The following is a 16008-nucleotide window of genomic DNA, read 5'->3' on the forward strand; positions in this document are numbered from 1 at the left end:
ACCCCTATGCACATCATCTTGACAATAAAATTAAAATTTAAATAAAAAAGGCAAAAAAATTAAAATGCTAAGGCAGCTGTTGGTGACCTCTAAAACCATATATGTCATTTCCAGAGAAAACCAGGCAGCTGAATAGGAACAAGGATATGACACATGCTTGAAAGACAGAGCACCTAATGCTGTCACACAACAATGCTACCAAGGCCTCACAATGAAACATACAGAATGGGGAGCTGAGAGTCAAATACTTGGTCGAACTCAGCATTTACATGGTGAGAACCAGATGAGCTTTAGTGTCTTTGTACCCCACAGCCATTTTTTTCTCCAATAGGATCTCTGAGTCTCAGCATGGCTGGCAGGTTGAGCTGGGTAGTTCCTAGTTGTGGGGTCATCCTATCCATTGTGGAAACTATAATAGCATCCCTAACTGGGCCCGCTGAGTGTTAGGACCAGTGACTCCCTCCTACCATGAGCCCAACCCAAACTGCTTCCAGCTATTACCAGATGTCCATGGGACATAAACCACCGCCTAATAGAGAACCATGGGTTTATAGTAACTAAATTGATCTCATCTCCATGGGCCAAGGGATGTCAGTTCTCCTCTTTCAGCTTTCTAAATGCTTCTGATTCTCCTGGTCTCTCTTCAACAAGACATGTTAAAACTTATTAGATAGCCAAGTACTAGTCACTTTGCCTTATAATCCTAACTACTCAGGAGGCCGACATCTGAGGGGATGCTTCTGTGAAGAAAAGCAAACTACTCAACTACCAGATAGGAAAAAACAAGATCTCATGCATAAGCATCTCATCAGCTTTCTTCTCCCAACCGCCAAAAGCAATAGAAGGATTCAATTCCAATATGTTCACCACCTATAGGTCTATAGCTGGCTCAGCAGTCAGGGCCAGGCCTGCCAAGTAGAAATAAATCCACTTCCCCCTGCTCCAATGTTTTCCAGCTTTTAAGAAAGCCCAAGACTGAATTTTTAAAGAACTGGACAACCTTGGCAATAACCCATTCAGAATTTTCTAGGAGGTCCTTTCTGACATGACAGTGAATACAGGCCTGTTGAAGGATGATCACCGGACTTCGTTCGGTAGAGGGTGCTCACCGTCGGGCGGCATCAAGACCTTGTTGTTCTGTGTGCACCACCCCACAGGGTGGAGGTCTGCTATGACCACATCACACCAGAAGTCAGCCCTGCGGTCTTCCCCGTAACCACAGTAGCGCAGAAGCAGCAGCTGCCCGCACGTGGTGATGATCGTGGCCACCCAGTACGTATCCGGGTTGTTCTTGTTGGCCACCTCCAACTTCATGCCCGGCTGGAAGTTGCTCTGAATGCTAATTTCAACCTTAAGAAATCAGAAACAGAGAAACACGATTTAATCCACTGGACTCATACTTCCAAAGACGGTAGGAACTACTTGAAAATGAGAGCACTTGAAAACTATTTCTCTTGCCATAATACAGGCATGTATTTGTCTAAGAAAAGTATGATGTGAGTTGTAAACATAATGCTACATTTTCCAGAAGTTACATTCAGAGAAAAAAAAAAGAAAAAGAAAACAGATCACTAGGTACTAGTGGCTTGTACCTGTCATCCTAGCTACTCAGGAGACTGAGATCTAAGGATCCTTGTTCAAAACCAGCCCTAAACAGATAATCTGGGCAAATAAATTCCCTCTATCCTTCCACAATAAGAAAAAAAAAATCCTGCAGTCTGGTGGGTCTTAACATTCCAAAGCTAATATTTGTACTGTCCTTGAGCAGCAGGTCCTTAAAAGAAACACTTGGCCAGTGTGGTACTTATCCCTGTGCCTGATGCTACTTTTCCTTTCAAGCTGACATACAAGCTGGGTGTCCTTGGCTCATCTCTGTAATCCTAACTAGTCAGGAGGCTGAAATCCAGAGGACCACAATTAAAGGCTAGTGCAGACAGAAGAGTCAACAAGGCTCCATCTCCAAAATAGCCAGTAAAAAGCTAGGATGGAAGTGTAGCTCAAGTGGCAGAGCACCAAAAGAGCAAGCACAAGGACCTGGTGGTACTCTAGTACCACCCAAACATAAAAAATGCCCTACAGACCTGGGAATGCTACTCCTCAAGGAAAGATGCCAACACTGCCCTACAGGACCAAAGCATCAGGAGAGATAATGGTGGGTAAATAATAGCTCAGAACCCAGGGGTAGCTAGTGCTGCTGAAAGGGAAGTGGGGAAATGGATGAATCTGAGAATGGGAATTTACAAAGAAAGAAAACAATGACTTCTTTGCACACTGAGGAAGGGCAAGTGGTCAACCAATGTCTCTTTCCCAAGCAGCCTTCAGCAAACTTCCAACTCATCTCCTACCAACTACCTTCAGACATCCGTTAACCATGTCTTTCACAGAACTACCACCTGCACTGAGACATGTCAGGAAGGCTTGGGGCCTGCTATGCTCTCTCATTTAGCTCTTGCTTTTATGAGCCAGCCCCAATCATATTCACCATCAACTCTTACACAAAAGGTGCCAAAACCTGACCTTCACAAGGACACACAGGTTTACGTGGTCTTAAAATTCCTTTCCAAAAGAACATGACCTCCCGAAAGAATTAAAGGTCTTATTACATAAAGAATCAAAAAGTTCTAGCTCTCTTCCTCAGCCAGGGAGCCAAAGGGAAGTTAAGGAAGCTGAGTTTCTTTTGAAACTTGGGCTGAATCTTTGCCCTGGGGAACCTACCCAGGTAGAAAAAAAAAAAAAGATTTCTCAGATTTCCATTCTCACTTATTAATAGAATATTCCTGACTGAGAATTAGGTCTCCAAAATTCAGTCTTTTCTTTGCTGATTATATAGTACCATTGTCTCACTTTAAGCAAAAATCTGATAAGAACTCTTTTTTTCTCATTTCCTAGGCCTTGTCCTCTTGTGAGCATATTATTTGCATTATCCAAAGAAATTAATGTTAATATTTAGAATAATCCTCATTAGTAGTGTAATATTCTTAATATTAGTAAAAATGATTTTTATTAGATATAAGTAGTTTCAGAATTATTTCTGGTTATTCTCTCATTTGTCTCATCGAACTACAAATAATTATGAAATTCCTATGTGTCCTTTCAAAACCAAAACATCAGTTCAATATAAGAATATACACTAGCTACTCAGGAGGCTAAGATCTGAAGATCCTGCTTTGAAGCTAACCCTGACAGAAAAAGTCAGTCAGACTTGTCTACAATAAGCCATCAAAATACTGGAAGTGGAGCTGTGGTTCAAGTAGTAAGGCACCAGCTTTAAATGGATAAGAGACAGCTCCCAGGCCTTGAGTTCAAGCCCCAGTACTGGCACAATAAACGTCACATATTATATAATAAATATAATGTTTTATATCTTATGTATGCATATATATAGTATATACAGTGTGTACACACACACACACACACACACACACACACACACACACACACACACACACACACACACACACACACACACACACACACACACACACACACACACACACACACACACACACACACATATATATTTAGTATGGCCACTAAGAAAACATTACCTATTGCATCTTCTTGCCTGGTTTGCTGGCTTTTTTACTTATTAGAATCAACCTTACCTGTGGTCCTCCTGATCTGCAGCTGTCAGTGGAAAAAATCAAACTTCCTTATCTTTTCTTTTGCTCCCTCCTTCTGATGAGTTTGCCCTACAGATGCCCTCCCCCTCCCTCCTTACCCAAAGATTGAAAGAGATGAGCCACTTTACATACGTGTTTGAAGGATGCATGAGGAGCTGCCCTTGCACCTGTCTCTTCCAGGTATTCTCCCCAGTTAAAGCCGATTTCCTCCAAGCTGGAGCCTTCCTCTGCAGAGATTTAAAAGAAAGAAAGAAAATCAGTAAGAGGGCAAAGCACAGAAAGGCACTGGCCTTCAACTGGGTGCAGAGAATCCTTGATGGAAGAGACAGATCAACTCAGTGGCTTAGAAGAACATGCGGAATTCCTTGCAAAACCTTCGTAAGAGAGGTGGAAGCCTTCTTTGACTACCCTGCCAAAAATCAATGGTCAGGACACATGAAAGAGACTCATCTCAAGCCCCTACTTGTTGCACAGTAATGCATTTGTTTGCCATTCATCCGGGACTCCCTACCCTGTGGGAAGGACAGAGGAGCAGAAGAAGGGTACTTCCAGGAACTGAGTCTGTACCACTATGCCCACAGGTACCCGACCTATCTTTCTACTGAATACCTTCCCTAATTAATGAAAGATGATAAAACAGTATCTTTAACTACTAGTGCCACAAGAGGCTTGATTTTACAAAACAGTAACAGAAAAAGTTCCTTTTTCCCCTTTTAGAAGGGGAAAAAATGGAGGGCCAGAAGGATTGTTGGGGCATGAGGCCACCTTGCAAGTTGGTGACAGAAAGAGACCAGCTGCCTGCCTGGCCCTGTCCTGGTTCCCTCTCCTGACAGGAAAGATCAATCAGGGTCATTCATACCAGAAAAACACACTAGAAGAGAACATATGTTTCTCTGGTCACAGGGAACAAGGAGAAGTCCAATCAAATGTACAACATGTCTCTGCAAAAATCAAAACTATGAGCCGGGCGCTGGTGGCTCACACCTGTAATCCTAGCTACTCAGGAGGCTGAGATCTGAGGATCACGGTTCAAAGCCAGCCCAGGCAAGAGAGACCGTGAGACTCCTATCTCCAATAAACCACCAGAAAACCGGAAGTGGCGCTGTAGCTCAAGTGGTAGAGCACTCGCCTTGAGCTGAAGAGCTGAGGGACAGCACCCAGGCCCAGAGTTCAAGCCCTATGACCGACAAAAAAAAAAGAAAATCAAAACTATGGGAGGGAGGGACTGGGAGAGAGTGAGGGAACAGAAGACACTATGAAAGGAAATCTACTCACTGCCTGAGTCATGTAATGATCATCGCTCTGTACATTGCCTATATGATAACAATAAATTAATTTTTTTTTGTTGGTCATGGGGCTTGAACTCAGGGCCTGGGCGCTGTCTTTTAGCTCTTCAGCTCAAGGCAAGCACTCTACCTCTTGAGCCATTTCCAGTTTTCTGGTACTTAATTGGAAACAAGAGTCTCATGAACTTTCTTGCTCAGACTGGCTTTGAACCACAATCCTCAGATCTCAGTCTCCTGAGTAGCCAGGATTATAGGTGTGAGCCCGGCTTACAATAAATTAATTCTTAAAAACTTGGAAATACTTTAAATCTGCACAGACCCAGCAACTAAGTCTTTGAAGGAAATCAAGTGATAACCAAAGACACTATGGCTATGCCTTAAGATACCATATGCATAACTGGAGAGCACTAATTAATGTATTTTAAGATCCAGGTGGCATTATCATTTCTAGTAGAAGTGTTAAGAAATGCATGTGTTATTTTAACCTCTCCACCACAGGCTACCACACAGGAGAATCCACGGCAGGAAGAGCTGCCTGAACATGCAAATGGAGCTTCAAATTTTATATTCTCTTCCTTTTCAATAATGCTCAATGCATGGTACCATTGCGCCCATAAGTCTTTCCCAAGCAGGAGGCAATTTTACTGGTGATGAGGAAATGCGGCTTTCCAGCCTGTGGTTGGTACAGAAGTGGCACACCTGTCCAGTGTCCCAGGGCTAGCAGGGATTGAGGATCTAAGTAGGAAGGTTCTAGATCTTTTTTTTCTACTAGGGATTTTTAAATATACTCGGCAGGGTCCTGACACTGGATAGAAAGGGGTATTGTTTAAAAATTTAGAATGCTAAGTCGAAGGCCAGAACCATAACTATTGCTTTATATAATCAAAGTTCCTTAGAACTGCTTCTCTAATGTTACTCCAATAAAATGACTTATAATCAAACAGCCAAGAGATAAGGAGGAAAGGCCACCTTCACGGACTCGGGCCTTTCAACAACAAGCAGGCTTCTTAAAAGAAGTTAATGGGAGAGCCAGGCATCAGTGGCTCAGGTCTGTAATCCTAGCTACTCAGGAAGCTAATATTTTAGGATTGAGGTTCAAAGCAAGCCAGGGCAGGAAAGTCCATGAGTCTCTTATCTCCAACTAAATGCCAAAAAGCAAAAGTGGAGCTGTGTCTAGCCTTGAGTTCAAAAGCTTAAGCAACAGTACCTAATTAATTAATAACTAATTAATAAAGTTAATGGTGGATCCTAATCCCCTAGCTATTGATAAATGATGGTAAGGGTTTTGACTTGCATGGACACAGGGAAGCCACCCAAAGCAAATACAGTCATAATCTAAAATACATGCCAGGCGGCAGCTGTCAGCCCTGTGTTACTTTGTCCCTTGAGCAGCACATCTGGACATCTCTCAGCATAGTTGCTGTCTGATCCACTGGTGAGAGGCATGATGTTAGCCCTGGGCCTTTGCCAAAACGGCAAAGGAGGACTGGAGCCTAGTGCAGATCCTGTCCAGAACTTCTTCTCAGCCACGCATCTGGCTCACACCCTGTCTTCCCACGGACCCCACAGTCAGAACCAGACATCATCATAAGATTTGAGGTCTGCGCTCTGCCAAGAGCGCCACACACAGCCTCACAAATCTTCTAAGAAACATGACAGATGGACACCCCCAGAAGAGCTACCAGGAGTTCAGAAAGGTGAGGGACTCAATGTTACTGCAATAGTCTCAGTGGAGGGTGGGCTGCAGAGCTGAGCTCTTAGTAATCACGGCTCTTGAGCTTACTATCAGAACTCAGAAACTCCACCACCACCTCTACCTTCTGTCTACCTGGGATGACAGGCCACAGCCAGGGGCGGAACCCATCATCCAAGTACCCACCATGAGGAGGATAAGAGAGGGCAGAGTCCCTAGAGGCTGTGGATGATGAAGAGAAGCTAAGCTGGAAGAAGACCTAGGCAGGAAACTTAGCCGTTGGCCTGAGAAGGCAAGAAGCGACCACACAGCAGCCCCCTGAGAATGTCAGCTGTTGAAAATGAATGGGAGCTGGTCCTGAGCAAGTCACTCCCTCACCCCAAAGAATGTTCACTCATATCCAGGCTGAGCCATCTGACCCTGCCTGCTGCTCTTGATACCTCAGTTTAGAGGCCCCAGAACCCTCATCGCCATGGCCCATAAGGAGAGGGGGGACAGGGCCTCAATCTGAGACTCTGAGACTTTTTGTTGTAGCTCTGTATTCCTCGTAAAATTCTAATTCACACTACTTGTAATTTCACCAAAAGTTGTTTCAACCAAAGTTCAATTCACTACAAACAACATTTCCAGTCCCCGCCCCAATATAACGAGCTCTGTCTCCTTTGGGGTTCACTTATTTATTCAGTCAGCTTGACAAGACAAAAATCAGACAGCTCCCAGTATCTCCCCAGTGGAATCAGAAAGACATTAACTTTGGTCATTCCTTCCTTGGCCTAAAGAAAGACTTCATAAAGTACCCCCAAAAGTCATACGCTAAATGGAATTTGAAAAAGAAAAACTGTATGCCTGGCCACTGGTGACTTGAACTGCAGTGTTTGAACAATAAAGCCATCTACAAAATACTGTGTCACATACAATCTTCTCTGGGCCTAGGAGCCCCAGGCAGTCGATTCTCTAAAGACATTTCAATGAGCATTAGATAAACACACACAATGTTATGAGGAGAGGTCCCATAAACCCAGAGCAAATATTTACAGCTGATTCATAAGCCTCTTAAACCCATAAACATTTTATCAAGGAAACTCTGACAATCTTCCTCCGCCATAAATTGAGCCACTGGGAGGCACTTCCCTTGTGACGTCATGAAACCTGACTGTGAAAAGATGCTAAGAAAACTTCACAGTTTTGAAAGAAAGCTGGAGTGCTTGTGAGCCACAGTGATCCACTGTGGATCTGTAATAAACATTCAAAGAAAATAAATACCTTATTAAAAGCTGGAGCCCATGTGAAATACGCTATAAACAAACTCAAAATCTAGGGTTTGCACCACTTTCTAATCTGAAATGACACTGATTTTGCAAGGCTGAATATTAAATCCTACAGCAACTATTTAATGATAGTGGGAATGGGCAGATAAAATTGCTGGATAAGCATTCTTTTTTTTCTTTTTCTTTTTCATTTTTTTTTTTTGGTCAGTCATAGGGCTTGAACCCTGGGCCTGAGCGCCACCTCTCGACTCTTCAGCCAAAGGCTAGCGCTCTACCACTTGAGCCACAGTGCCACTTCCAGTTTTCTGGTGGTTTATTGGAGGTAAGAGTTTCATAGCTTTTCCTGCCTGGGCTAGCTTTGAACTGCAATCCTCAGATCTCAGCTTCCTGCATAGCTAGGACTACAGGCGTGAGCCACCGGTGCCCAGTGTTGAGTAGGCATTCTTATGTACTAGGTGGGCGTTTTGTTTCATTTTGTTGTGGGGGGAGGGCTGGTTGGGTTTTTGTTTTTTTTTTCATTTTTATTTGTTTGCTTTTGCCAATCTGGGGCTTGAACACCAGGCCTGCATGTTGTCCCTGAACTTTTGTGCTCAAAGACAGTATTCAACCATTTTGCACCACTACTCCATTTCCATTTCTTTCTTGCCTGGGCTGGCTTTGAACCCCAGTAACTAGGATTATAGGCATGAGCCACCACCAGTGAGTGACCAGCTTCTAAGTGCTTTCTAAATGCAGGAAGAGACAGGAAGAAGGGATTAGATCTTCTTTTCAATACTAACATTCAGAGTTCATACTATCCTAAGGAGTAGAAAATTGTGCAATTGTGAATACCAGTGTAAATAACTCACAAAGCAACTCAAGCCATCAGCCGCCCTGGAGGTCCAACTCACACTGAAGACACCAGAGGCCAGAACAATCATCTCATCATCTCATCAGAGCACAAAGATCTGCATGACTGTCCCTACCACTCGGGGGTGGAGGAATGACCATAAAAAACAAGCTGGGTGCTGCTGACTCATGCTTATAATCCTAGCTGAGATCTGAGGACCATGGTTCAAACCAGCCCAGGTAGGAAAGTCTGTGAGATTCTTATGTCTGATTCACCAGCAAAAAGCCAAAAGTGAGAGCTTTTGCTCAAGTCATAGAGCTCTGGACTTGAGCATAAAATGCTGTTAGAGCTCTCAGACCCTAAGTTCAAGTCCCAGGACCAGAACACAAAAACAAAGTAGAGTTAAGAGAGTAAATACATATAAAGAATTCAAAATATTGAGGATCTGTCTGAACTCACATGGACACGGTCATCCGTAATTCTCAAATCCATAGAGAATCCACTAAAGAACACTAAATTTTCCTTCTCTTGGACAGTTGATCCTGAAGTCTCTTCCAGGAAAAGACCCTGAGCATTCAGTCTCTGTCTGCATGGCTCCTGGTAGACCCCAGAACCAAATATCCAAAAACTGATTCCAGAACTGGAAATATTTTATATGCCAACAAGTGAAGAAAATAATAATAGACAACTCGAGGAATCATACTTGATCATGTGGTCAATAGTTCAAATGCTTAAATCTGGAAGATGTGGATTTTGAGAACGAAGTGAAGCTTTAAAGCCTGCTCAAACATTTCTAGCCCCATATTCTGGGCACCATATTGTTCACGTCCTGGGAGTCTAAGAATGAGTAGATCACAGTTTGAGGCCAGCCTGGACAGAACAGTTCACAAGACCATTTCTCAACCCACAGGTGAACATGACAGGATACACCTGTAATACTAGCTTCCCAGAAGGCTGAAATCGGGAGGATCGTGTCAGCCCCTTAAAACAGTCTACATGGAAGAAGCTGGGCACAGTGTCACAGATGGTAAGCTAAAAATAGACTGCAGTCCAGTCACGTGCCATGGCATGAAGTCCCTATCTCAAAACTAACCAATACAAAGAAGGGTTAGAGGTGTAGCTCAACAGTAGACTGCCTGCCATGCAAGGTCAAGATCCTGAGGTCAAACCCCAGCATCATAAAAATAAATGACTGCCGGACTAAATAAATAAATAAGCCCCATCCCAACATTGTCTCCTGGCCACAGGAAAACGTATGCAAATTCTAAGGAGAGGAGACAGATGAGTCACATTGCTGGAAACAAACCTGGGTCATAAGGATAATTTAGACTTATTTAGAAAGAGTGGACCATCTACCGTACAAAAGCACAGAACAAGTCTCCAGGTGAGAACCTGATGGGCTGTGGCGTAAAATCCCCCAGGGGATAATATTCTCCGTCTCAAACTTTCCATCTATGAACCCGTTCTCAAGGAAACATCAGGACAAACAATTTCCTGACAGCAGATTATCATCAACGAATTTCACAATCGACTTAAGCTACAGAGATATATTGCAGCTGCATAAAAATGGAAGGCTAATAATAAGACATAGCTGGCTTTTAGACCATTCTGAAAACACATCATTGAAAATGATATAGTCATGGACTATGTGCATGGCATAGTTCAGAAATACAGGCCAGTGGTTCACATCTGTAATCCAAGCTACTCCGTAGGCGAGATCCAGAGGATGGAGGTTAAAGCCAGTGTGTACATAAAAAAAAAAAAAAAAAAATCCCTGGAACACTGTCATCAAAATAATAAGTAAAAAAAAAGCAGTTCTGGAGGCATTGCCCAAGTGATAGAACACCAGCCAAGCCTGATAGAACACCAGCCTGTACCACGGTACAGGCACACACATTGCTTAGACAAAACAGCAAATCCCAGGGACAGGCAGTATGTGAGGTCGAGTAAAAAACACTCCACTGTTTCCTGAACATTTCTATGTCCAGAAGAACTAAGCAAGCAAAGTCATACCTGAATCAAGATCTCCATTTCCATTGGCTGAGCTGACATGCTTTTCCAAAGATGAAGATGAAGAATCTTGCATGTTGAAAATGGACCGACTGCTCTCCATGTCTGAGAAGTGACTATCTTCTTCCCTTAATTCATCCTGCAGCCAAGAGTAAACATGAGAGCACTTGAATAATATTAAACCATGTACACTCATTTCTAGGCTCTCCCGTAGTAACAGTATGCTCTCAAAGAGTTGCTATCAATTCAGTATAGCATTAAACGAAAGGTAATGTTGGCGATAGAAAATACCAGGAATAAAGACAAGTGCATTTCTATGCAAGGTCAACAACCAAGGTCATTGCATAGCAAAAGCAGAAACTTTCTCAAAGTCGACAATGCCACCGATATGGACATGATTTTCCAGGATAAGTAGAACTTACATCTCAGTCACCATGGTTACATGGGACAAAGCCCCTCTGTCTCTCTCTCCATGCTGAGAAGGAGCAAGCCCCCCTCAACCTCAGCACCCCTCCCGCACAGATACCAATACTTGGTATCTTGATCACGGAAGAAGCCCTTATGCATCATGGGTGAACTAGTACCCAAACCAGTGACAGTCTCTGCACTTGTGTGCTTTATGAATTAGAAGACTTCTCCCACAACATACTGTCCTTCTCCACTTACTTTCTCATATGACTGGGAGAAGAGTTGAAAATTCCTGGTGGTTCTCCCAGGAGGCTTATGTGGGAACCCATGAGATACCAAGAGCAATCACTGCCAACCATCAGCCACTCCCTGTCCCTGTGGTGGTGTGAAGTCTTCCACTTATTTCATTGTCTCTTTCATTTTACAAGCTTGAAAAAGTTTAAGTTCACAAAGAGCAAGCACAGAACTGAGTGTGAGTGGCTCATTCCTTTAAGCTACTCGGGAGGCTGATATCTAAGGATCATGGTTCAAGCCGGGCAAAAAAGCCTGTAAGACTTTTATCTCTAATTAACTACACACACACACACACACACACACACACACACACACACACACACACACACACACACACACACACACACACACACACACACACACACACACACACACAGCCAGAAGTGGAGAAATAGTTCAAGTGGTAGAATGCCAACCTTGAACAAAAAAAAAAAGCTAGGAGACAGTACCCAGGTCCTGGGTTCAAGCCCTACTATCAGTCCAAAAAATAAAAAATAAATAAATAGCAAGGACAGATGAAGAGAAGAAATAATATGGTATATATATATATATATATATATATATATATATATAATATATATATAATATATATAATATATATAATATGACAAGCATATATATATATATATATATCAACTTATCAACTGAATATTGTGTGGCTCACATAGTGGTAAATTATCTTAAAATACACACACACATGCAGACCTCTACCTCTTTGGTGACATTTAATTGCCCTTCATAGCAAACACTGGGAAATTTGTCCAAATTGAAGGTTCATAAAAGATTGTTAGTCATTTGTGCTGTGCCACAGTAAGGGTTGAAAAGGGTTGCCAAAAGCCAACAAGGAATATACCCAATGGAATTCTATGCCTCCATCAGAAAGAATGACATTGCCCCATTTGTTAGGAAATGGAAAGGTGTGGAAAAAAATTATATTAAGTGAAGTAAGCCAGGCCCAAAGAAACATAGGTCCCATGGTTTCCCTTATTTGCAATATCTAGTATATGTCTGAGTCAAGCAGAAAAGGTCAGATAAGTTGATGTTAGGGAAATGAACCCTAAGATATATATTCAAATTTTTTTTCTTTCATGCGATTGTTTCTAACACATTTATAAGATTATTTCTTTGTTGCTTTGTATGTCCCTCCCCCACAGTATAACCCCTGCTTGCACTGTATTTGATGCCGGTATAATTTGTGGGGGGGGGAACAAATCGTTAAATAGGGATACAGTGGACACACTACAACAATGAGATGTACAAGCCGTGATGTCAAAAATGAACTTTACAACTTTGGTTGGGGGGGGGGAGGAGGAGGGGGGAGGATGGGAAGGGATGGGAAGGGGAAACAAAGGAGGAGGCTACAATGCTTGATAAGAAATGTACTCATTAGGGGCTGGGAAGGTAGCTCAGCGGTAGAGTGCATGCCTTGCAAGTATGAGGCCCTGGGTTCGATTCCTCAGCACCACATAAACAGAAAAAGCCAGAAGTGGCGCTGTGGCTCCAGTGGTAGAGCACTAGCCTTGAGCTGAACAGCTGAGGGACAGCGCCCAGACCCAGAGTTCAGGCCCCATGACCGGCAAAAAAAAACAAACCAAAATAAAAAAAAAGTACTCATTATCTTGCCCATGTAATTGTAACCCCTCTGTACAGTATTTTCACAATAAAAAAAGAAAAAGTCAAAAAAAAAAGCAACCAAGGAAAAGTAGAAATGGATCAGGTACCCAGCACAGGAAGGTGGCTCAGCACTAATTTGACTACCTACCTGTTGCATGTAAAGTATTATGCCAGACACAGTGTGGAGGTACAAAGCCATTTCTCGATCCAGATACAAAATAAGAAAAGAAATTATATATATATTTTTATAAAAACACCTTGACTGGTTCATTAACCACAAATCTAAGCATCTTGCCACTGGGAATAACCAAATAGGATGACATTCAAAGACATAAACCTGAAAAAATAGACTCTCTCTCATTCACCCAACACACTCTGAGCACAGATGACAGTATTTACTACAGCAAAAATGAGAGCATATGGTCTGAATGGCACAAGTCAGCATCAATGATGCAAAAAAAATTAAATTGAGGCTGTCCCAGAAAACCAGAGATCCATGAGCAAAAGGGCGGGGTCTGAGGTTGAAAATGGATCCTTCAGATTGCTTAAAATCATACAAGGGCCAGACACTGGTGGCTACTCAGGAGGCTAAAATCTGAGGACCATGGTGTTCAAAGCCAGTTTGGGCTCCAATTAACCATCAAAAAGCTGGAAGTGGAGCTGTGGCTCAAGTGGTAGAGCACCAGCCTTGAGAGAACAGAAAAAGCTCAGGGGCAGCATCCAGGCACTGAGTTTAAGCCCTAGGGTTGGCACACACACACAGATCACACAAGGGAAAGGTAAGTGCCATGCTTTAAGATGCAGGCAGACATCCTGTAGCAGAGTGTAGAATGGAAGGAAGAGAGCAAGACTGGATGGAAGCTGAGTAAAGGGGAGGGCCGGTACTAAGTAAAGAAGGAACCGAGGAAATGAGCTCAAGAGGTACTTAAAGGTATAATCAACAGAACACAGAGGAAATAATTCTACCAAAATGCCATCTTTTCCCAGCATGTGGTCACAAATGCCAGGATAATTTACTAGGCTTTCCACAGCTAGGTTTCAGCACCTAATGGAGCCTATCAAAATAGACAGTTCTGAGGGAAAACACATTAAATATGGGAAGGACATATCATTTCACAGAAATCCTATTTGCTTTCTCTCTCTCTCTCTCTCTCTCTCTCTCTCTCTCTCTCTCTCACACACACACACACACACACACACACACACACACACACACACACAACTATCCAGGGTATTTTAAAAATTAAACACTTTTACCTAACAAGAATATCCTAACCCCCAGATAGCTATTTTTTTAAAGGAAGTATATTTCTGAGTAAGTAAAAGTGTCGGTTAATGTAAGCAAGATCTTTTTTTCACAAGGACACATAACCTGGGCATGGTAACTTCCTGGTTTGTGCAACAAATAATGTTATTTGTGTCTCAAGTACACTGTACAACAATAAGCTCTTCTCCTCTCTACAACTGGTAAGCCAGAGAACAGTGCTGAACCTAGTCAGCAGTTTTGGGCTGTAACTTGGAGTAAGCAGACCCCATCTAGCTCTGTGACGTAAACAAATGACTCAACCTCTGTTCCTCACATTTTTTCATGCATTAAATAAGGCTTGATTATGACACAGTCAAATGTCCTTTTCAATGCTAAAATGCTCTCAAGCTACTATATACTTTCCATTTCAATTATATATTTCCTCCATTGAGGTGTAACCATTTCTCCGAATCAAATTTCATCTAGTAAGCATTTTCTACTCCTGACTCGACCCTGTTTCCTTCCTTCATCTGGCATGTATTTGCAGAATATAACTAATTTTAGCACAGACTAAGCTAATCTTTGTTAGGGAGGAAGTGACTAGGTAAGAAAGTTCATTGGATAGGATTCAAAAACCAATCAGAAACCATCAGGGTCCCATTGGCTATTCTGAAAAGCCCTAGTCCAGCAGTGGCCACTGGAATCTTCTGTAGTTGGACCTGGCACAGAATGGTAACGACTAGACCCATGTGAATACTGGGTACATGAGATATAGTGAGTGAATTCAATTAAGGACTTGAATTTTAGTTTTTGTTACTTTAAACTTAAATGGCTATACATGGCTAGCGGCTGCCGCACTGGGCAGGCCAGGCGGACCCCTGCATTGGTAGGCCATACTGGAGAACTTGGAACATGTCCTAAATAACCACCCGTCTTTGGCTCTCTCCAAACTTTTAATTTAATAATGCCAAGCTAGTTAAAAGAGAACACAGGAATTTTAAGACCTAACAAACTTCAAAAGGAGATTGAGTTTCCCTCTAATATTCCACATATGATTCATGGCAAACTTCCTAATGTACGAGGTTTTTATTCAATGTGCTGCAATTTTTCTTATATCAATACAATTTCCTAGGGGAAGTCATCTCAGAAACTAAGTTATATGTGTCCTACTAAGATTACTTCTGTGTCTTATTCATTTATACATTGAACAAAGTGGGATGTCACCTGAAAAGTGGATTCAAGCACAATGAAGAAAAAATAAAAGCCCAGGAATGTAACTATTAATACATCTGCCATCAAGTACCAGTAGTTTCTATGGCAATTATCCAACGGGTAAAGAAGTTGGCTAGGAGAAGGAAGGAAGATGGAAGGCAATCAACAGGGAACCACTGCAGCTCTCTCTAACAAGACACAGATTTGGGGTCCTAACATGCACTTCTCCCCTGAGAGATTCACAACAACAAATATGTGAACAGCAGAGAGTCATGGGAACTAAAAACAGCTAATAACTTCTGCTCATAAGGATAGAAAAGTTGCTATGGCTCTTCAGTGGTTTAAGTCTTAATCCCTGGTGCCAAACCACACACTACAGAAAGGTAATATCGGACTGGAGACATGAGCATTGATTTAAATGCACTGAATCAACCATTTTAAATGGAACTCAAGGGTCACAAGAGAAACAGAAAAACAACTGACTCATTGACAGAGTCAAATTCCCTATCTTTCTTGTAAGGAAAA

The 16008-nt window shown here is 42.4% G+C and overlaps 1 protein-coding gene across 4 annotated transcripts in view; it reads right to left on the bottom strand.

Annotated features, from left to right (window-relative positions):
- Positions 1-16008, bottom strand: part of LOC138811982 (scm-like with four MBT domains protein 2) — a 151204-nt gene that overhangs the window by 123594 nt on the left and 11602 nt on the right. For 3 of the 4 annotated variants that reach the window (XM_069999924.1, XM_069999926.1, XM_069999927.1), the window contains exons 2-4: positions 10713-10848; positions 3756-3850; positions 1110-1350 (exon numbers count right to left, since the gene is read on the bottom strand). In XM_069999924.1, the coding sequence (XP_069856025.1) occupies positions 1110-1350; positions 3756-3850; positions 10713-10812 (436 nt within the window). In that variant the 5' untranslated portion in view covers positions 10813-10848. Of the gene's footprint in view, positions 1-1109; positions 1351-3755; positions 3851-10712; positions 10849-11375; positions 11437-16008 lie in introns of those variants that run through there. The other variant, XM_069999925.1, reaches the window with a different exon arrangement.

The sequence above is a fragment of the Dipodomys merriami genome, unplaced genomic scaffold (genome assembly GCF_024711535.1).
Source record: "Dipodomys merriami isolate MVZ:Mamm:240054 unplaced genomic scaffold, mDipMer1.0.p SCAF_554, whole genome shotgun sequence".
Lineage (NCBI taxonomy): Eukaryota > Metazoa > Chordata > Mammalia > Rodentia > Heteromyidae > Dipodomys > Dipodomys merriami.